We start from the raw sequence: 22,242 nt of genomic DNA, 5'->3' as shown, positions 1-22,242 counted from the left end.
GAATAAAGCCAGGTATGAAAATCCAACCAAAATATTTGTATAAAATTTCCTGAGGTAAAGAATACCAGGATGCGTTGTTGCAGCGAACACATTTGGTTGATTTTATAACGGCTGTTAGTAGATGTTTGTATAGTTAAGATCTGCGAATATAAATGATGTATTATATAAAATGTATATGCAAATCCAGGAAACCACTAACGGCAATGACACCACACGGTTTCGAGGTCATGTGTACAAATCGGTCGGTAGGGTTTATATATTTTTTTGTAATTGGATTCACAGGCAAATATAAATCAGTGTAAACTTTAGTATTTAAAGGGGAAATTTACATTACATAATAAATGACTCTATATGACGGCACGGTTTCCTATGATCATGAATGCAACACTGGAGGGAACTCTTGGTAGGGATTTCGCCGTGTCCTCACAGCCAGGAAAAGAATTCCATAACATCAGCGTTTCACCTTCACTGTACAGTCCTGGCTTTTTCAAAGCAGTTTCAAATCAGGAGCTGCAAAGTACTCCCCTGGGTCTGAACGCAGCCCAAGAGTTGGAAAAAGGAAGGATACTCATGTTGATGTGAAATATGTTCAGTGCCTCAGGCATGAAGGAACATGTAGAATCAGACAGATACAGTTTTGTTATGTTCAAGTCCTTGAAACATGGAATTCTTGCAAAACATACTCTGTCAGGTCCCATGTATCCGATGGTCCAACAAACCAGACACTGTACATGTGACCCCTTCGATAGCTCAGTTGGTAGAGCGGAGGACTGTAGGTGTATGGGAACAGGAATCCTTAGGTCGCTGGTTCAACTCCGGCTCGAAGGAGATTTTACAATTCCACTTAGGGCTGCCACGATTATGTCGACTATTAAAATCGTAGACGACTAATTTAATAGTCGACACGTCTAAGATCCCAAAAGACGCAGGAATAAGTAGTAGGATTTAAGAGTGTAATAACGGACTGAAACAGAAGATGGCAGCACTACATGTACAAGGATGCCAGTTGCCGTTTTTTTTTTTGTTTTTTTTTTAGTAATATAAACATACAAACAAAATGCACCATATATTACAGATTCAGAGAATAAACATTTCTTACATATTAGCAACTTTCATATATAGTGAAAATAAAATATAAAGATGGGGTCACATAAATTAACAGATTATTAACTCACTAAATCAAAATCTTCTACAAAGGAAACAAAAAAAGCAGCCTTTTTCTTTTTAACTAAAGTCAAAGATTTAACCAACAGGTTTAGGTCGTTTTTCCAGTGAGCCAGTGTTGGTTTAATCTTAAAAAGGCGACATTTATGTATAAAATACTTACACAAGATTAATAACACATTAACACCATAATTAGCTTTCTTTTCTTTCAAAAACACTCCAAACATTATCATATTTAAGGTAAATGGGGTAATTTGAATCCCACTGGAATAAAGCCAGGTATGAAAATCCAACCAAAATATTTGTATAAAATTGCACAAAAAGAATAGATGGTCCAAATCCTCCTCTTCTGTTTCACAAAATACACAATTACCCGTTTCTATTTTGAATCTATCACTAAGGAGTCTATTTGTCGGGTAAATTTTATTCAAGATTTTAAATTGGACTTCTTTCCCTTTAGGAGGGATAGGGAAGGTGATATAATCAGTTCTTATTTTTTCAATTTCTTCCCTTTGGAAATCTTTTAATATGTAATTACGTCTAAGTAAATTTGGAGAATAAAGACTCCTTAATGAAGATCTAAGAAACTTATTGTTGCATTTAACATCACAAAATCGAATACCATCTATATATAATTGCCTTAACTTGGGGGAGATGTCAGAATATATTATATCATTTACAACTATGTTTTTAAGTGACAATGGAATGGATTTTATAACCCGATTAAATTTACTTTTAGAACATTGGATATTAAACTTTTGGCAAAAATCTTGATGTCCTAGAACATGTCCTTCCTCATCTACAAAATGGGCAATTGCCCAAACACCTTTTGATAACCAATCTTGAATAAAAATAGATTTTCTGTTCATCAGTATATATCTATTGTTCCAAATTGGGCTATTATGTGGAGTGAAATTATGTTTAAATAACATTTTCCAATAAAGAAGGACCTGTTTATGGAATTCAGAGAGTTTAGCAGGTAGCTTAGTAATTTCAAAGTCACACTTTAGGAGAAAGTCGATACCCCCTAGTGTGTTAAAGACCTTACTTGGTATAAAAAACCAAATGGAGTGTGGATTATTTAGGAAGGATTTTAACCATTTAAATTTCAAAACACCATTCATTATGTCAAAATCAATTGCGTTTCCACCGCCTTCAATGTATGGTTTAACCAAATCATCTTTAGATATATAATGGCACTTATTTCTCCAAATAAAATTAAAATTCAAGCTATTAATTGTTTTAATAACTTTATTCGATATTGATAGAGAGTAAGCTGGATATATAAATCTAGATAAACTATCCATTTTGGTTAATAATATTCTTCCAAAAATTGTGATGTCTCTTTGTAACCACTTATTTAGGATTGTCTTACATTTGTCAACATTATCTAAAATATTTACTTTTTCTAAGACTTTGTGATATGGCGGCAGCTAGTTAGTTTTAATATTACTCTTATTATTCTTTCTGGGTCACAAAATAAATGTTTAACATATTTTCAGGCGAGAATGTAGCTGTGTAAACCTCAAATATCTGCTCAGTTTATCAAGACACCACGTACTTTCAAAAGCGCTCCGACGTTTTCAGAGACGTTTGTTACCCACTAGCTCATAGCTAGCTGGGGGCTAGGCTCACTAGAGCCGTGAGAACACCGGACTGCCGGCAAATACGCTACTCAGGTTAAACATATATAAGTCACTTAGATAACTTAAAAATGTTATTGTTTGGCTTTTTTTTTAGTATTTTATTTGTACCTGAGTGAATCGGTTTGGCTGAGATTAAAGTTATAGTTTTTACACAGCTGAATAAACCTCAAGCAGACAGCTGATTATCAGAAGTGTGAGATGCTCCAGAATTTACTCCGGTTTCCTGTTATAGTTTAGATAGCAAGGAGGAGTTTATTAAACTTCACCGAAACAATCTGCAAATTTCATTAAAATTTAATAAACTATCATTTTGTCTTTATTTTTAGTTAGCACAGACCTTAAACACTTAAAGCTGTAAGCTAATGATAGTTATATAAGAGCAGATGCTGCTGGTGCAATAAGCTGTACGTTTTACTTCAATGGATTTGATTAGTCGACTAATCGCAAAAATAATCGGTGACTAGTCGACTATCAAAATAATCGTTTGTGGCAGCCCTAATTCCACTATCTCAAGCGCAGGTGTCGAACTCCAGGCCTCGAGGGCTGCTGTCCTGCTTGTTTCCAACCCCTGATCTAAAGCTTACAGATAACTAAGGTTGAGTAATGAAAGCGTGAAATCCTATTGAATTTAAGTCATCTATTAAGATGCTGAACTGCATTAAGCAAAACCTGTGCTTCAGTGGAAGAAGCAAACAATCTAGACTGTGTGAACAGCTTTAAACTACTGTATGAATGCCCCTAAATATCATATACCAAATATAAAATATAGTGCACGAAGAAAAAAGATTTAGATGTTTTTTTTAAGTATTTAAAGATAATTGTAATAGTTGATATAAAATGTTTATATTACAACAAATATGGCAACTACATTGAGATTTGAAGTAACCAACAGAAAATATAAAACCAAACTTTCAAAACATTACTTTATATTCACAAGTTTTTAAAAGCCTCAGTTAACGCCAACAATCGGACCCTTTATTGAAATCAAATATAAACAGTGACTTTAAAAAAAAAAAAAAAAATGCATTACCAGGTACAACCATACACAGCAGGTATAATGGCTCTGCTCTCTATTAACTACCAGCTTCACTCATATTGTAACTTTATTAGTACACCATCCACTATGTTAGCCATAAATACAAAGATTAAAACATTCAGACATGGTTTTCCTCTTTGTGAGAAAAACGCACTTATATCACAGCCAGTGATAATCTATAATCTAAACTTCCAAAAATAACAGTAACAGCCCTACTCCATTTTTCAGACTTAAGCAGAGGATTCGATTTGTAGCTGGGAAGCGCTGCTGATCAGGTCTTGTGGAAGACTTTTTCGGGCTTCTTGCATCTTTTTCCTGGCCCTCTGAAAGGCCTCTGCAAAAGGAAGAAAGTACCAGTCGAATACTACACACATACAGAGAAGGCTTACATAGCAATTTATAACGAATACAAACAGAAATAACAAAGAAAAAAAAGGTTAACTGTTTTCTTGATTTTACATATAACTGGTCTGAAATAATACGCTACATTTTGTAGCTCAGAAAACAAACCAAGCTATAACCAATCCATCCATATCTCACATATGTCAGGCTGAAGCGCTGAAAGAAACTTGTATCTCAGCGAGTTGATCTCCCACAGGGTTTAGCTTTCAAACTAATAGCCTAAGCTCAGTGGGTCCTGAAAATCCAGACTTCTTACCCAGGATGGTGCAAACAGCTCCTTGCTGACTAAATCCTCCCAGCTGGTCAAAAACTCTCTGTCTCCTCTTCTTCAACATGGCGGTATCAACAAAGGCCCTGCACATGAAATTAAAATATTTCATGTTATCACTGATGATCATCTGAATGCACACAAACAGAGGTTTATATTTTCAACACCTGCACTAACATAAAAATAAAATTACAGTGTATTTTGGGACTGTGAAATAGGAGACAGTTGTGAAGTTGTAGATTTGCTGCTGTGTTGAAACGAATAAAGTCTAGCCACTGAAGAAATGTGATAATCTATAACAATGCAGATAATGTAGAGCATACCAACCATATAAGTAGTACATGTATTTCTATTAAATGTTAGGTACAATACTTAACAAGTTTATTAGACTACTTGTCATAAAAACAAGAAAACAAATATTTTAGAAATCAGTCAAACACTTGTTTAAAACTAAAAATCAAATTCCTTTTTATTAGACTGGAATTCGTGTTTTCATTTCATTCATTAATAATAATAATAATAATAATAAATAATACTAACAACAATAATAGTGTTCTTTACTATTTTCAATTTCAATTTCAATTAAATAGCTCACGTAAATTGGTGGTTAACCATTACAAAACATTAGAAAAGATCTTGGTAATTACCAATACTGTTCATTTAGGGCAGCTGTGGCATAAACCTTACATTGGGTGGTGGTGTAATAAATTTTTTAGGCACTCTATGCATGGCTACTTTTTTGAAGCCAGGCTTTACTTACCTGGCTTGCTGAATACAGTTGAGATTAAAAGTGACACTTCCTGTGGTTTCAGTGCAGAAGCCAAAGCGACTGAGCCTCTCCCCCTGCAGCCACACACAGACATACAGACATATTAAAAAATAAAATAAAACAAAAATGATCATATTTAACATAACATAAAACATGTATATAAAACTAGAAGGTTAAAGAATGCCTTCATAATTGTACCAGGAGTTAAATTTATCCACTGCATTTGTAAGGTCTCATGTATGCACACATTGCTGTAACCAGAACTTATGTTAAGCTGTTGTACGGTACATTTAAATGTTTAACAGATTGTAGTTTAACAAATAAGTCATTCCCTGTTTAATTAAGTAATGCAGTAAGCCTACTGGGTTTATTAATTGTATTATGTAAATAATTTAATTATTAAATCAAGAATTAGAATATGATTTGAATAGGCAAACATCCTAATTAAAGTTTAAGTATTTTCTTTATAATCCAGTGTGGCATTTTAAGCAGCTGTTAAGTTCTGCAATCTTTTATTCATAAAAACAAATAAAAAAAAATAAAAATCTTTAAATCTAATCCTCTTTAAGCAAAACAGAAAAAACATACACTTAAATTATGTGTAAACATTTGTCAGATCCATATAGCCTCTGCAGAGTTTTGACCCCACCTTGAATGTCCCTGGTATTCTGACGTAGCTGTGGTCCTCAAGCTCTGGAGAACCTCCAATAAAGAAGCGCCTGAGTGCAGAAACCGTCCCCATCTGAAGGGGTCTCCATGTGTGACATGTCATCGTGTGTTTACCTGGCGTGCACACACATAAATGCAGACAAAACATATAATGCAGGACAATAAAAAGTTGTGATTTTTATAACTAATCAAAACATTTTTATCTGAAATAAAAATTTTAAAATGCAAAATTTTAATAATTGGAAAAATATATTTTCTAAATGTTAACTTAAGCTCCAACATTTGGCTGATTAAATTTGATGAACAGGACATCTTAACCAAAGATTATTCATTTTAGTCATTTCTAAGCAAAAATGCTACATACATAGGGCATGCTTATTTATAATATAGGGTAAATTAACTGAACTGGGTTTGGGACTTCCGTTTATTCTGAATGTGTAATCTTAGAATATGAGAAATTATCAATATATATTTTTTCCCCTAATTTCAATCCATCAGTTTTCCAGTACACATAGCATACCAGGCATAGCAGGAAACAGCAGATAGCCATAGCCTTCAGTTCGATAACGCTGCCAGGAGTCCAGTGAAAGAACCTTGAAGTAGAGCACTGGCCACTGTGGGACTGAGTCTGAAATTAGAAACAAGAAACTTGTGTCAGTTTAACCTTTTAAAACAGTGAATCACCTAAAGACAATTATCTGTTACTGATACTAACGGTCACTCTCTTTTTCGGTCATGTAGAAAGCCTCGAAGTGGAAGGGGTAGCTAAAGAAAGCTACGTTTTCCTGTTAGCCGAAAGAACATACAGAGTTTAACATATCTCATCAAACAGCCATGCTGTCAATATATTGAACAAATAGTTCTTTTCAATACACACCTTCCCTAATGTTTTAGTCCGACAGGTCTGGGTAACCCCTGACATAGACTGGAATGGCCGGCTGGACCAATCTTAAATAATAATAATAATAATAATAATAATAATAATATAGGCTGAATTGGCAAATTAAATGCAATGAATTCATTATAAAGTGCACAGTGCATCTGCATACTGGAAGTATCACATGTGACTCACTGTTGGGCAGTTCCATAAAGAAGTGGATGTACAAGTTATCATATTCAAAGCCTTGAGCTGAGACTGGGCAGAGAGAAGAACAAAAAAAGGACATTTGAATGATGAAGTCTGTTAGTTTCCTAAAGTATCTGTAAAAATGGGCACAGTATTTCTACTCACCTATCTCTCCATTCGTCATGTAACGCAGAATACCTAGAGGAGGCTACAGGAATAAAATCTTGTAAGAACAAAGACAATTTGTGACTATATCCTTTGACCTTAGGTGTCTTACCATTTCAAAGTCCTGTCCCACGAGGCTATTTAAGTACTCCTTGTGCCTTATGTACAGCTACAAAGAGAGAAAGGTAGATGTATTTGTGTGATTAGACCTGTTATTTGACTATACTTTTTCTGAAGCCTGAAAAAATAAGCATGAAGATGAACTCACATCTTTGTACATGTTCTGCTCCCTGACCTTGTCCTCAGGTTTCATACATGCCGATACATTCTCAACAGTGAGACGCCAGACTTCTCTCCTCTCCCCCTCTGTTACAATCCTGCACAACAATACAAACATCACACCAGCTTTGCATTTAATTCATCACCTTCTGACATGATCTTTTGCTGTCTTTTCAGTTAGTATCAAACATAATAATAATTTATCAGTGAGAACTTGAGCTACGCATCTCCACTGATGCTGAAGACTTGCCTGTAGGGCTCTTTTCCTTTGTTAAAATCAGGTTTTACAATCACTGTTCCACAGCCATCGGTTTTTATAGTTGCCAGCAAACATTCATTTTCTTTCTGGCCGAGCCTGAGGAAACAAAAAACACAAACAGAAAAATCACATAAGAAACACTGAATAAATCAACCCTAGTAATAGGAGAACAAGAAGAAAAATGCCTGATAGACTGAAAGTTTTCCTAACTCCTTCACTTTGTGCTGCAAGACAAGCTGCCCCTCGAAAAGCTAAAACAAGCAGGGCCTACACTGCATACTAATGGATACTAATGGTAATGGATTTCTCTGATCTGAGAGACAGCAAAGTCACCAACACAGAGTACAGACTACATGTTCTAAGAAAGTGAAGCCTAATAAATGAAGACTAACTTTTTCTGCATTTTTTATGAGAGATCAAAAGTGTGAACAAAGCCGACTACCTTACCTTCCACTGGCGCCCAGGTCCCCCATGATGTGCATGGTCTGCATGACATTATTGACCACATGCCTGTTCCTCACAAACTCCTCTGTTGGCTCCCAGTTGATGATTTTTGACTTTGGGACACTGGAATCCCTGCAAAGCATGCCAGCCAATAATATAGCATTACTTTTTACATGTTTATACCTAGAGTTAGGATTATATCCTATTTTTATGTCTTGACTTTCATTAGGAAAAGAATCATTAGGTGGATTATAATGGATTTAGACAGGAAGATGAATAGAAAATAATACACAGAATGTAATGAGGAAAGACAATGTAGGTTTTTAATCAATCTGAAAACATAGTTTCACCCACATGGTGCGTCTTTCTTGACGTCTGTGTCTCACACTGGCCATCCTCTCAGCCAGGAAGGTTGGGTTGGATTTGGTGGTAAATATGTCAGTAGCATGCTGCTGCGAGGGCCACAAGGTCACAAGAAACACACAAACACAGTTAGAGAAGCTGGAACTGCACAGTTTGGGGTCTTAGATTTATTTTGCACAAATAAATAAAAATTAGAAATCTGCAAAGCTGGTTGCTTTTGGAGAGAAAAGTCTAGACCATGTGTAGCAAATAAGTTGTCAAACTATCAGAGTTATCAAAAAAAAAAAACTGTCAGGGAAAGTACTGTGAGCAGAGCCATCACAGACAGCATACTTACTTTCTCCATCCTGACAGGTACGGTAAAACAGTCAGGACAAACAGCAGCTTGAAAAGTATTATGGAGAGCCTTCAAGAACACTGGTTGCAGTTTGCCCTCCATATCATCACAATATGCCACCAGAATCATGAGGAAGGCTGCCAGCATCATCATCACTAACCTCTCCCACCCTCAACATCACCTGTTCAGTAAGTATGAGCAATTATGCACCATTATGCACTGAAACTATATGGATGTATCATTCATTTGCACTATGAACTGCATTATGAACTGCATGATGTACTCTATACGTCCTTGTACTAAAAATACACCTTAAAGATAGGTACACCTGCACTTTGGATACACTGCACTACATTTTTATATTTAATGTGTTGCATGTTCCCTGCAAATTTGAAATTATGGCCATTATTGGGCACAAAAAGTTCAACAACAATCATGATAGGGCCTAATGCGGCCACTAAATGAGTGGTTAAAAGGATTGCTTTTGAACTTTGCTGGCAGGCATGTCTTAATCCACAAAACTTTACTTGATAGATCTGTGTAAGGTTTTTAAGGATAGCCAGACTGCACTATGCCACAAATACCAAGCACAACACACAGAGGACTGCAAAAAGCCTTTACAGTAAACACGTCCATTTGGTCACATGATAAAGGGATACACTCATAGGTGATAAATACTGTAACTGCTTCTAAACCTACAACATGTTTTTGGTCCAAATCTAGCCTTTAGTGTGTCCCATTTAAATATATTTATAAAAAAAAAACCATTACTTTTGGAATACCTCTGCAAATATGCTTGTCGTGTTGGACAAATACAGTGAGAATACAGTGCAACCTACCAGCTGATGTACTGGAAGGCAGCTGGTGTAGCGGTCATGATCGGTGTATGTGAAAATTCTGCGATTGCGTCGACCCTTGCCCCTGTTGAGGGCTTTGACTTCTGTGTGGTACTGACGGTCCAGAGGGGTCTGACATGCTGCTTCGTTCTGGAACAGCTCCATTTCATACTGGAATTACAGACAGTCACAGAAATGTAAAGTAATAATGTCCAGTGTCCAGTTTTAAATAGTAAACATTTCAATTGTTTTCAATATAATTTGCAGTGAGAGTAGGATGTTAAATATTCAAAATTCTACCTGACTGAAGAATTTCTCCTGCCAGCCAACCACTAGCTCCTCTTCATTATCACCTGATGTCAGAGTAGCATAAATGCCAAGATATTAAAATAAGCCTCAAAGGAAAGAGCCATCCTAATATGGGCAAATACAAGTGCCACGCCCCAGTTCAGAACACCATTAATAAATAATTAATTATAATAGAGGCTTTAATGAAGAAATTGTATCAATTATGTCAATTTTTCAGGTGCTGCAGCCTGAGGTTGCTTCCAGACAACTTATGTTAATAATACATGCAGAATGTGAGTTAAGTTATGGTTGGAATACTATTCAGTTATACTTTTTTGCAGGTACAGCCAGTTTCTGAGGAAAAATAAGAGAACTTTGTTCTCAGAATTTAAGAACAAGAGGACAGGAAAGAGAAAATGAGGAAAGATGACTGATCATTTTCAACACCAAGGACTGTTCAGCAAGTGACATTGAAACACAGAAAGAATGATAATAATGTTGTGTTGTTATTTATGGGCTAAGCTTGAAGGCTTAACGGGGTAGTTGGAAGTATTGTAGGACAGCTTGGACTGGTGCAGAAAAGGCTGTAGTATTAAAGTTTACTCAGGGCGACTAACTGCCAATTTAAATGTAGCACTCTTTTTTATTTCATGCAAAGTCCACCTTTATACCAGCTTTAAACTGGCTAGAGGTTTGAGCTATGTAGCCATAATAACTCATGCAACATCCTCAGTAAACTTCAAGGCCTGCAAATGATCACAGCTTGAACATAAATTTTAAAACCAAGCTGGAAAGCCGGAAATCAAACGTCGACTCAACACTAACCAAGCAAAAAATAAGTAGTTTCTCAATGTAATTTTACCTGTCTGGCCTTGTGATGACAGTGTTTCCAGTTCAATTGCTCCTCTGTCTTGCCGGGACAGAAACTGCTGCTGGAGATGCTGTGTGAGAGCTGATGTGGAGGTCACTCTCTCTATGCGCACCCTAAAGGATGTGAACAAATGGAAATAAAGCGTGGAAACAACGTGTCTTGGCGTTAACACATATGTTTGTAGACGTAGATTTCTAATCTTCACATTCTTTCCTTAAAACAGTGAAAGTAGTGGAATAGTTTGGTGAAAAAAACAGCTCAAAAATGTCTCATCTCGGTCTCAGTAATACTCATTTTCTTTATGAGTTGTCCTTCGATACTCGTATAAAATACGATCTAATACAACCATAGGCTACTTACTTTATTTTCAAGTTTTTGATAGCATCCCGGGACCGATAGACAGCTTCTCCGGTGTCTGTGTTCCAGCAATCTGTCATGACTATTTAGCGGTGAGATGTTAGCTCCTCACGTAGCACTTTTTATTAGCTGCAGTTAGCACACACATACGCCTTTGTGCAGATACTTTCATTTCGTAAAGAAAGACATTAGTCAAAGGTGTAAATGTAAGCAGTAAAAAAAATGTATATATGTGTATAAAAATATAAATCGAAACACTTGTGGACAAAGCGAGGCAAATTGGTAGTTGTCGTTGCCATAGAGATAAACGATGTTCTTCTTCTCCTAGTTTTTTGCGGTTTGAACACCAGATTACAGCAGCATTATCGCCACCCATTGACCAAAGCTCCAAAGCGTTGAGTCTGGTCATCTGGACGGTTTTTTTTTTTTTTTGTTTGTTTGTTTTTTAATAGACTTTATTGACAAAACACAAAGTAAATATATAAATGAACAAAACATAATGTCAGGGGGTTTAGTGTAAAAACAAATAGATACAGTCAAGAAACAAAATCACATAATATTTAACAAGAAGCATTAGTTTATGGTTTTAAAAGCTTTTATATTTTGGGAAAGTTGTATAGTTTTAACATATAGTTTGGTTTCATTTAAAAAGCATTGAAAGTATGGTTTTGCGTTAGAAAATTTGGATTTATGTATATGAAATTTAACCATTAAGATAAGTAAGTTAATCAAATAAAATTTGCAGGGTAATTAAAGAAACAAAACAATTGTTGATCTGGACGTAGCGTTTACAATAGGAGAAACGTTTCGTCACTCATCCAAGTGACTTTTTCAGTCTCACCTGACTGCAGGATCCCCCAACTTTATAAACAGTACATTTGCACAAAAACTGAAACCAGCTCATTGACCAAAGGTAAATGAAAAAGAAAACAAGACATGGATAAAATAAAGTTAAAATCGAGTCAAAATTTCCACATATAAACCAGACAATTTGAGCTTCAGACAGTATTTTTGTGTGTATTTTATATATATTTTAAACAATTAAAATTGTTTAAAACCGTTTAAAAAGTTTAATAAAATTAAAACGAGAAAAGATTAAAGATTAATTTAAAAATTATGAAAGACTAACAAGATTTTTTTATGACTGTCTTTTTGCGTCAGCTTCTTCTCTTTTTTTTCCAAAATATTTACATCTACCCTGCGGGAACACCTGGGGGCGGTAGTGGTTTGATCTCGCAGCAGTTTGCAGGCGTAATCAAAGACGACAGTGAGGACCAATCAGAGCGGTCGGCGGGTCCTGAGCTGCTGCTGTTGTGCTGACCTGTCACAGTTTTGCTAGGACAATATAACGTTACTAAAAAGCATGGCGTCGTTTGTGACTGAAGTTCTAGCCAGCTCTGGCAAACTGGAGAAGGAGGATCTGTCTGGCAAAATAAGCAAGATGTCGCGAAAAGTGGAGGACACAAAGGTAACCACCGACTAGCGTCATAGCATCAGCTAACGTCGCGCTACGCAAAGTTTGAACCAACTCTTAGCTGTTAGCGGGTTTACGGTTAGGTCCCCGTCATTGCTTTAACTTTACTACCTGAAGTTACACTCAGCTGCATGTAGAAATTAACCAGAAAATCTGATAATACATGCAGACTGTCAGTAAAGCTCAAAGCGAGTTAACTTCGTTTGTTTAGCAAGATTTGGACTAAGCTATCTGTGGTACAGACTCAGTACTGACACCTAGGTTACGTGGCTTGTAAATATTACTGTACAACGGGAGGAGGTGTGTAAGCTTAAGAAATAAGTTATGCTTTCTCTAGATTTAGAGACGACTTTTGGTCTGATGCAGATCTTATAATGAATGATGTGAGTTGCCGTGCCGTGGTTAAACAGGCTTAATGTTTCTGGCTGGGCATCGTAGGTGATACAAACACCAGGTGACTAGTTATCGACAGCTGATCTTTTTTTTTATTTATTTTTTTAGGTCTAATATCTTTACTTATAGTAATAAATAGGCTGTAGTTAACAGGATTTCAGGACACCTGTTAAAGTTTTAGCCAGCTCTGACAGCCTTCTTCCACGTTTGTCTGCCGCATTAAATTAATTTAACTGCTCTTATTTGGGTTTTGCATGATTTCCACCATAGTGTATTTATATCAACTGTTGTGTGTTTTGATAGGAGTTACACTACACACTAAGCCTTAGGCTTATTTTCAACAACACACAAATAATTGTAATCGTTAAGAAACTTCAAAAATGTGCTATCTGAGCTTATTCAGCAGGTTATAGATGAGTAAAAGTTAAATGGTTGTCTCATAATTATTAATATGAAATAAAAGACTCGTTTGTCTTTATGTCTTTTCTCCAGGAAGAGGTGTGCGACATGATAAATAAGCGATACAACGATTTCCTGCCCAGTCTCCAGTCATCAGAGGAGCTGATGTTACAGGTTGATGCAGTCTCCAAAGAAATGGACACTCTAAAAAACTGCATTGAGAATGAAGTATGTATGAAATTGTTTAAAGTGAAAGTTGAACCAGGTCTCATTCTGTTTCATGAAGTAGGTTTTTCTTGTGGTATAACTTAGTAGCATGCTTTTAAAGTATTTGTTGATGTGGACGTAGGTGCAGAACGTCCATGTAGCCGTGGCTGAATATACAAAGCTGAAGCAACAGCTGGAGAAAAATACCGTCATCATAACAATGCTTGGACACCTAAAAGAGGTACACTATTCTTGAGTTTTTATATTAAAGTCAAATAATTGCATGGATGCTTCCAACCAGTCCTTTCTCCAAACAGCTCCCATAATAAAGGTCTCTATTGCTCTAGGATACTTTACTACTGTTCTTGTTTTGTTTTGTTTTTTTGTTTTGTTTTTTAATATAAAGAGAAAAGCACACCAACTGTTTCAAAATGCAGAAGTTCATATTCTTACTAGTTTTAGCATCACTTAAATGTAATAGGACCCCTTGGCATGGAACAATCCTGCATGACGAGCTGAGACTTGCAAAATCAATTTTTCCTCATGAAACTTCAGAAAACACATTTTTAATTATTTGCTTTGATGTGATAGCGTCTCTTCTTCTCTCGTTTGTGTTCTTTTCGTGATCCTTTAATCATCTCTTATCGGTTTTTAATTGCATGTATGTTCGTTTTTAATTCTCTTGTATGTTTTGTGTTTATATTTTTTGAGAATTTGTGTGTTCTGTTTTTCTATGTAGTGTTTTTGTTTTTAATGTATTTTCATATAACAACAACAACAATAATGATAAAAATAATAACAATGAGTTATGATTGTAAATTATCCTGAAAAATAGGGTGAACTGGCCAGCTTCTCTGTCACTTGACAAAATGTTTTATTAGCAAAGATCCTGTTTTTTGTGTGCGTGTGTGTGGTTTTTGTTTGTTTGTTTGTTTGTTTTTAAGGCGGTATAGATGTTTCTGTGACTGACGTATCTGCTGTGTGACTCAGTTTCACAGTGCAATGGAAGAATTCAACAAGGCTTTACTGGAGAAGAAGTATGTGGATGCTGCCAACCGGCTGGAAAGAGTAAGAGCTGCTTCATTCATGTCCACACAGCCTTAGGTTACTTTAAACAATACTCAGCGCTAAACCAGCATTTATCTGCCTCAAAAATTTGTCTTTTTAAGGTGACTGCACAAATGAGCCCCAGGTTAGGTGGTAAAGCAGGTTAGAGGTTCAGTCGCGGACTCCTCCGGTTCGCATGCCAAAGTGTCCTTGAGCAAGATCCCAAACCTTGAGTTGTGAATAACATCCATTGGAGTTTGAATGTGCGTGTGAATGTTAGAAAGTGCTTAAGCATAGATAAATGTGAGCTTCTGAGACTTTTTGAGTGCTCAACTTACTAGAAAGGCAATCATTAACCATCAGTCCAGTACTATTTAATTTATTCTACTTACTGTTAAGGTAATAAGTCTGTGTTACCTTACTTAACAAGTTCTTTCATTTCCTTTCATTTTGATAAACAGAAATTTGTTTTAATGTTTCACAAACAAGTTAAAATATTTAGTGATACAAAATGTGGAGGTGAAAAAAGCAGAGGGTGACTGAAAACTGGTGTAATGACTTGATCATATTTGCCTGCTTCCTCAGAAAGTTCACTTACAATATATCTGAAATAAATGTGATTATAATAAAAGCTGTTCCAAAAAAGAACAAAGCACTGCCAGTCAGTGTTGTATGCTGTTTGTAGTTAATTCAAACAGAGGTAGCTATGTTTGGCCTTTTCACTCAATGGCATTTTTGTGACATATCTAATCCAATGTGCAATTCACCCCAGTGAGCCTATACAGTGGCTTTAAGCTAAGTGAAGTACAGCTGAAAAACAAAAGGCATGACTGTGTCAGTAAAGATGAGGCAGAACAAATACAATCACACAAATACCATGATAAAATGGGCCATTGTTAAAAGATTTTTTTTTAGTTCCTTTGGGGTCTGTGTGTGTGTCAGTTACTGTGACCAGATACGCTGCACTAACAATGCTGTTCAGTTATACAAAAAGAGAACCCCAGACAACTGTGTTAAATAGACTGAAAAAGATGGCTGGAATGCCTCCTGCGTACATGTGACTCTTTTAAATGAAGAAGAGGGGAACTGTTTCCCTAAAGTGACCTGGTTACTGTTCCACAGTTGTTGTCCTGTTGCCTGTGTAAGATGCTTTCTCTCGGTAGCTGAGTGGACATAAACAGACTACTTCATGGGTCATATTTTTATTGAAGGCAAGGAAAAGTGTGGGATCACTGAAGCGCTGGAAGACTTCTGAGCTGCCGCTCCTCAGTGCTCTCAGCTCTGAGTTGACAGTGCAGAGAGAGAACCTCATTTACCACCTGGGAGATGAATGGAAGCGCCTCGTCATCTGGAAGTTACCATCCACAAAGGGTAAGACATCCTGAAAGAACAGGGTACCACTCTTTGTGTGAGCTCTTTTCCACATTTCATGTGCTAAATAAACAAGCCAAGCTCTATTGCTAACTAGCTCTCACCTTTTTCCAGGTGAGAACGTTATCCACGATTGTGCCCAACAGGCTTGAACACATTAGTTAGATTCTATAAGATAATCTTAAAGTATACTTGAGCTGTAGCTTTTGGGTGTGTGTTCCCAGAGCCTGCAGGGGAGATGTCTTTCTTGAAGGTGGAGCTGAAACTGAGCAATGCTTGCAGTAAGGATGGCGAACTGAAACCACCTACACTACTGAGCTCTGTCCTGCAAGCTCTGGCCATCCAGGGAGACCTTCAGCACAAGATCAAACTCTTCAGTAAGAAGAAGCAGCACCGCCATAAAGCAGCAGTACTTTTGTGTTCTTTTAAAATGTGTATAATACCTTGTATGTACTTTATTTCATTTAAAATATTTATGATAAATGTGTGACTGTTCTATACCATATTTGTGGTACAGCGCTGCAATTTTTATAACATAATTTTCTTTGTTAAAGATGTTTCTCAAGTGAGTCAGCCAGGTTAATCTATTTAGCTCTGAAGCACAATGTACCTGAGGTCAGAACCCCGCTCACTTATGCTTTCTGTTGATATTCAGGTCAGGTGCTTTTGAAGAACATGTTGAAGCCGTTGGTGATGTACGCGTCTCTGTCTGTGAGAGTGACTGAGCAGCAGGGTGAGGGAACCACGCTGGCCCTGCAGTGTTTGGAGGAGAGCGACGAGGAGCGATGCGCACCTTCAAAGGTCTACAACAAGCTGCTGCTGGTGCTCAAGACGCTTCATTCACACCTCCTAGGTACAGTATGGCTGCACGTACTGGTTGTAAAATACATACTGGGTTTTACATCTTTTGGGGTCATTACATAGAAAGCAATGACAGACTGAATATGAGGAGAAATTATCCATGCTAACCTGAAATATTGCATCTGAGTCTTGTTGAAGAGGCAAGTCACTTGTTTATTATTTTCCAGACGTGTCGATTGGTGATAAAAAGTTGTCCGCTATCTTGGGGGAGCTGATTTGGGAGGAAATGTCCCACACCATCATACATGAGTGCTTGGTGCACTCCATCCCCACCAACAGCAGCCAGCTGGAGAAATACAACACTGTATGGACCTAACAGCTCTTTGTCTAGTATAATAATATTATAATACACGCAACTACATTTTTACTATGTATTTGTTCTCTTTTTGTGTTGAAGGTGATAAAGGAAACAGAGGAGTTCGAGAAGTCTCTAAAGGAGATGGAGTATCTGCAGGGTGATTCCACAGACCTGCTCAAATATGCCAGAGATGTTAACTGTCATTTTGCCAGCAAGAAGTGCAAGGACGTCATTGTAGCAGCCCGTAAACTCATGACCTCAAAGATGCATAACACAGTCAAAGTATGTGAGGCTGAGTGTCTGAGTGTTCTCTTATCATAATGTGAAAAACATTCCACAGAATGTCAAAAAATGAATTATGTTGTATTTTTAGCTAATATTGTGAAGTTTTCCTTATCCTTTTAAGATCTTTGTGTAAAAATCATTAAATGGTTTTCATCAGGCCACCTCCTAAATATGCTACAAAAACTGTTGTGTGAAGATGTATTTAAATAACTATTCCACTGGAGTTGTACAAAATTACATGCATGTGTGATTACGCTTGTAATTACCCCTGCTGCAAATTATTTCCTTCTTACAAACTTTATGTAATAGATCACACCAGACTCAAAACTTCGCCTCCCCAAGCTGCCAGCTCCAAGTTCAGAGAGCAAGGTCAAGCCAGAGAGCTTAAAGGAGGAGGTGACAATGGAGAACTCAAAGCAGCTGTCTGCGTGGAGTCTGAGGCTGCCAGCCTGTCGCATCAGTGAGTCAGTGCAGCAGCTGATGGAGCTGGCACTCGACACTCTGTGTGAAGCTGTTGGGAGCTCAACACAAAGGTCTGTTACAGTTCTGAGAGAGCTCACTGTGTTTTGTGTTGATGTATGCTTGAGTCCTGATAATAATCCTTCTGTGCTTTTCTAAAATGAGAAATCTAATACTGTCCCTTAGCTGTTGCAGTTTCAAAGTGATTTCAATACCTCTGTCCAAAATAGGTCAAAATATCCTTTTATTTATATATAGACTTTACACTGCACGGGGAAGGTTGATTCTTTACGCACTCAATTTGAAAACTGTTCTGTTCTTCTTTGCAGTGCTTTGCAGCTCTTCTTCACTGTGAGAAACATTTTCCAGCTGTTCTACGATGTTGTGCCAACGTACCACAAGTAAGGCTGTTTCCATCACATAACATGTGACGGACAAAAGCAGTACATGTATTGCGAAAATGTAAATGAGTAACTGTTGTTTCTCTGTTACTCAGGGAAAACCTGCTCAAATTTCCTCACCTAGCTGCCATCCAGCACAACAACTGCATGTACCTGGCCCATCATCTACTCACCCTGGGTCACCATTTCAGAAACCACCTGCCGCAGCCTCTCAGCGAGGGCGTCGCAACTTTTGTTGACATGGTGCCAGGATTCAGGAAACTGGGTAAGCATTCTGTCATGAATTGTCGTACTATGAACTGCCCTCTGTTGTTGCCAGATGCAAATTATTAATGATTCAGATACTCAAGATTTGATTTCAAGTTTCTGTCACGCTGGACCAAAGAGAGAAAGGGGCTTTATGGCAAAATCGGGGCAAAAGTTTCCTACCAAGGACCAACATTCAATCTACAGTTTGCTTTGAAATATGAGCACACTTATCTCTCCAAAAACATTTATCCCTTTTTGTTCTTTTTCTTGCAGGTGCCCAATGCTTCTTAGCCCAGCTGAATGTTCAGAGAGCTGAACTGCTGGAGCGACTTTCCACTGCTCACAATTTCTGCAACCTGGATGATGAAGATAACTACACTGCAGCTAGCAAAGCAGTACGGCAGGTGAGTGGGGAGAAATGCTCATTATAGAAAAAGAGTTTGGGCACCAAGCTGATGTGGTGGTTAGCACTGTTGTTAGAAGAAGGTTTGAATAGAAGTATATCATGATCAGGCCTCTTTTCCACTTGTTCTTACTCGACTAAACTCGGTTTTGTAGTTTAAGAACTATAATTGAGTATAACCTCAGTGTAGCTGGGGTCATTAGAGCAAGGAGGCCCGTGACATTATTTGTATGTGACACAAATGCAACACAACAATGGAGGACACTGAGGAATGTCTGCTGCTGGGTCTTTGGCTTAAGGAAAAAGAGAGCCATTCGGCTCGACTCTTGGGTGCTTGGAACCCTGGCCGAGTGGTACTAAAAAGTACCCGGTGCCAGGTAGTACCAACTGATAGAAAACACTAAGAGTCGAGTTGAGCCAGATAGGTGCTAGTGGAAAAGAGGCGTATGAGGTTAAGTTACACCTTCCAATAAGGCTTTTCAAAGACTGTGGTAAATGGGGGTGTCTAAATGGGGGGATCAATTCCATCAGAGCCACACGAGGGGCAGCTGAAATGCTTTCTTAATTGATATCCTTATTAAATAGTTAATGAGTATAATGTAAATATCCATTCAAAGTCCTTTGAGTGGTCAGTAAGACTAGGAAAGCACTACATACATGTTAGTCCATTTTCACCCTTTAGGCTGTGCAGTGCTTTTTACTCATGCTCCACTCATCTTTTTGTTTGATTGCAGGTTATTCATCAGTTGAAGCAGTTGGGTACAGTCTGGCAGGATGTCCTTCCGGTCAGCATCTATTGTAAAGCCATGGGCAACCTCCTCAACACAGCCATCACAGAAGTTACTGCCAAAGTCATGATGCTAGAGGTTTGCGTTACTGAAATTAAAGTTGACGAATCAAGCAAATAAACATTTGTCATAATAAAGCCCTAATAAGATGTTGTCTTTGGTTGATGAAATATGAAATTCAGGTTCTAATACTAGGATGCTGTGTTACATGCTCGGAGTTGACATATTTAATCTTTAATAAGGATTGTATTTGTCACTATAGGACATTTCCTCTGAGGATGGGAACCATCTCCAGACTTTGTGCCAAACTATAATTGATGAAGGCCCGCTGGTCTTTATCCCTCTGGCTGAGGAAAAGAAGAATAAGAAATATCAGGAGGAAGTGCCCCTCTATGTGAAGAAGTGGGGCACCTTCAAGGAGCTCGTCATCGTGCTGCAGGCCAATCTGCAGGAGATTGTTGACAGGTAAGAAAGAAACTTCACAACACAGAAAATAACATAAAGGTGTGGTGTAACAGTGGCTTGTCATTACTTTTAATCCATTCAGCCTTTAAATTAATGGCTTGTTTGTAAGTGTGACGGTGTTATATTTTTATAGCTATAAAAGAAAAGTTAGTATGTAGGAATTTACAGTGATATTTCTCCATTGATAAATTTTTATAAGTCTGCTTTTACATGCATGCATATTTATTTATTTATGTATTTATTTATCCAGTACCTGTCATGGGGGGAGGAAAATAATCCACAGAGTGCTTTGCATTAAAAACTGGCATTAAAAAAAAAAAAAAAAAGCACAGAAGATAAAAACATAGGCTACGTTTACACTGCAGGTCTTAATGCTCAATTCCGATTTTTTGATCAAATCCGATTTTTTTGTCTGCTCGTTCACACTACAAATAAAATGCGACAACAAACGCGCTCTAGTGTGAACGCTCAAAGCGGCCCGCATGCGCAAAAGAAGATGTCACACACAACGCGCTCTGTTTAGACCAGAGCAAACAGTATTGTTTGACTGATGGCCCTTAATATAAAGACTTTACGTTTCCCAATTTTTTGCTTTAAGCTATTTTGTTATTTACATAATAATGTAGATAACCTAATAATTATCGTTATTGCTGTTTTAGAGGAGCGGTGCTTCAAAGGATAGTTGCAGATTTTTGTCAGAATCTGCAGATTATGCAGTACAAATAAAATGGTCACGTTTCTCCAACGTTGTCTTCCCAGCAGTTTCACCTGATAGCCAGGAAGCGTTCGCGATGTCTTATCGGGCGCTTCTCCGGCGCTGATAATTGGCGTCTGTCTTGTGTCAGTGACGTAAAAGACGGATTTAATGCGCCTTCACCGTTCAAACAGCAGTCGCTTTCTGAAACATCGGATATGTATCTGATTCAGTACCACATACGAAAGTGACCCAGATCGGATTTGAAAATATCGGATTTGTGCTGTTCACACTGTCATACCATGATCGGATATGGGTCGCATAGGGTCAAAAAAGTCGGATTTGATGCGCTTTCGCCTGCAGTGTGAACATAGCCATAATATGTATAACAGCATACATAAAACATCATACTGCCTAAAACTAGTTAAACCAGTCTGAATAAATGAGTCTTCAGCTGCTTCTTAAAGCTGGAGGGGGCCACAGTTCTAAAGGATTTATCCCCCCTGGTCTTAAAATGACTTTGTGGGACCATTAATAGTCTTTGACTGGAAGATCTAAGTATCTTACTATATCTCTTTTCTTTTGTGTGGCTGTCTGACTTGTCTCTGATTCGTCTCCATAGGTGGGCTGACAGTAAAGGTCCGCTGGCTTTGGAGTTCTCGAGTTCGGAGGTGAAGAATCTGGTCCGAGCTTTGTTTCAGAATACGGAGAGGAGAGCTGCAGCTTTGGCCAAAATCAAATAGATTCTTGGAAAGAGAAAAAATCCCAACAAGATACTACAGCACTTTTCCACTGTGGAAATAAGGACTCTTTGCCTTTATTCATTTCTATTTTCTGTTATTTGCATAAAATATAAACATTTACATGTATACAGGCTGAACAGCTCATCACATAAATGGTTGAGGTGTTGTCACTGGGGATTTATTACTCCCCAGCCCCCTGAGGTGTAACCAGAACCTTGCCCTCCATTGACACATGATGCTGTATTCAGGGTAACTTTGCTGCACTTCATTAATCAAACTTACTGATGTGATTTCAGGAGTTTATTTGTTTGAACCTAAGCGCCTCTAAAGGACCATTATGTTGTGAAAGACCTGCTCTGGACCTTGCACTTAGTATTGCAAATTATCTTGTTTGAGCAGTGAAACTGAATTTTTCCATGTGTGTCTGTGTGTTCTGATATAACTTATCCAAATAAACCGAAACACTCAATTTTTTCGAGACCTTGT

The 22,242-nt window shown here is 37.5% G+C and overlaps 2 protein-coding genes and 1 non-coding gene across 4 annotated transcripts; 2 read left to right on the top strand and 1 right to left on the bottom strand.

Annotated features, from left to right (window-relative positions):
• Positions 1-739: 739 nt before the first annotated feature.
• Positions 740-828, top strand: trnay-gua (transfer RNA tyrosine (anticodon GUA)). The gene is given in 2 exon segments: positions 740-776; positions 793-828. It is a non-coding gene; the product is annotated as a tRNA-Tyr (tRNA).
• A 2,935-nt stretch (positions 829-3,763) lies between these two features.
• On the bottom strand, positions 3,764-11,553 carry mks1 (MKS transition zone complex subunit 1). 2 transcript variants are annotated; one of them, XM_085470896.1, is made up of 18 exons: positions 11,223-11,553; positions 10,854-10,975; positions 10,004-10,056; positions 9,707-9,874; positions 8,522-8,619; positions 8,171-8,299; positions 7,715-7,819; positions 7,454-7,562; positions 7,298-7,354; positions 7,186-7,228; positions 7,027-7,089; positions 6,832-6,902; positions 6,670-6,739; positions 6,475-6,582; positions 5,935-6,068; positions 5,277-5,359; positions 4,505-4,602; positions 3,764-4,180 (listed from the first exon to the last, which is right to left on the bottom strand). In XM_085470896.1, the coding sequence occupies exons 1-18, from the start codon at positions 11,297-11,299 to the stop codon at positions 4,077-4,079; spliced, it is 1,692 nt and encodes a 563-aa protein (XP_085327022.1). In that variant the 5' UTR covers positions 11,300-11,553; the 3' UTR covers positions 3,764-4,076. The 2 variants fall into 2 exon arrangements, with proteins under 2 accessions (XP_085327022.1, XP_085327023.1); XM_085470897.1 differs by having other exon boundaries at positions 8,522-8,616.
• A 913-nt stretch (positions 11,554-12,466) lies between these two features.
• On the top strand, positions 12,467-22,234 carry zw10 (zw10 kinetochore protein). Its single transcript, XM_085470894.1, has 16 exons — positions 12,467-12,687; positions 13,579-13,713; positions 13,835-13,933; positions 14,683-14,760; positions 15,951-16,110; positions 16,335-16,487; positions 16,766-16,963; positions 17,139-17,275; positions 17,369-17,551; positions 17,864-18,087; positions 18,343-18,414; positions 18,510-18,679; positions 18,937-19,067; positions 19,801-19,932; positions 20,117-20,319; positions 21,636-22,234. Exons 1-16 carry the CDS (start codon positions 12,583-12,585, stop codon positions 21,754-21,756), a joined length of 2,301 nt encoding a protein of 766 aa, XP_085327020.1. The 5' UTR covers positions 12,467-12,582; the 3' UTR covers positions 21,757-22,234.
• Positions 22,235-22,242: the final 8 nt, after the last annotated feature.

This window comes from Copadichromis virginalis, linkage group LG10 (genome assembly GCF_057382275.1).
Source record: "Copadichromis virginalis isolate Kocher_CV1m ecotype Utaka linkage group LG10, C_Virginalis_male_GT1.1, whole genome shotgun sequence".
NCBI lineage: Eukaryota > Metazoa > Chordata > Actinopteri > Cichliformes > Cichlidae > Copadichromis > Copadichromis virginalis.
The sequence above is the reverse complement of the archived record's forward strand: the minus strand, read 5'-3'. Positions and strand labels throughout refer to the sequence as shown.

What these genes read in the sequence shown, in the direction of transcription:
- zw10 (XM_085470894.1), top strand. Translation starts at nt 12,583, where the DNA reads ATGGCGTCGTTTGTGACTGAAGTTCTAGCCAGCTCTGGCAAACTGGAG. An exon ending in GTTGGGAGCTCAACACAAAG is followed by an intron (nt 18,088 to 18,342) that starts GTCTGTTACAGT and finishes TCTTCTTTGCAG; the next exon opens with TGCTTTGCAGCTCTTCTTCA. An exon ending in CTGCAGGAGATTGTTGACAG is followed by an intron (nt 20,320 to 21,635) that starts GTAAGAAAGAAA and finishes TCGTCTCCATAG; the next exon opens with GTGGGCTGACAGTAAAGGTC.
- mks1 (XM_085470896.1), bottom strand. Translation starts at nt 11,299, where the DNA reads ATGACAGATTGCTGGAACACAGACACCGGAGAAGCTGTCTATCGGTCC. An exon ending in CATGACGAATGGAGAGATAG is followed by an intron (nt 7,090 to 7,185) that starts GTGAGTAGAAAT and finishes CTCTCTGCCCAG; the next exon opens with TCTCAGCTCAAGGCTTTGAA. An exon ending in GGACTAAAACATTAGGGAAG is followed by an intron (nt 6,740 to 6,831) that starts GTGTGTATTGAA and finishes TTCGGCTAACAG; the next exon opens with GAAAACGTAGCTTTCTTTAG.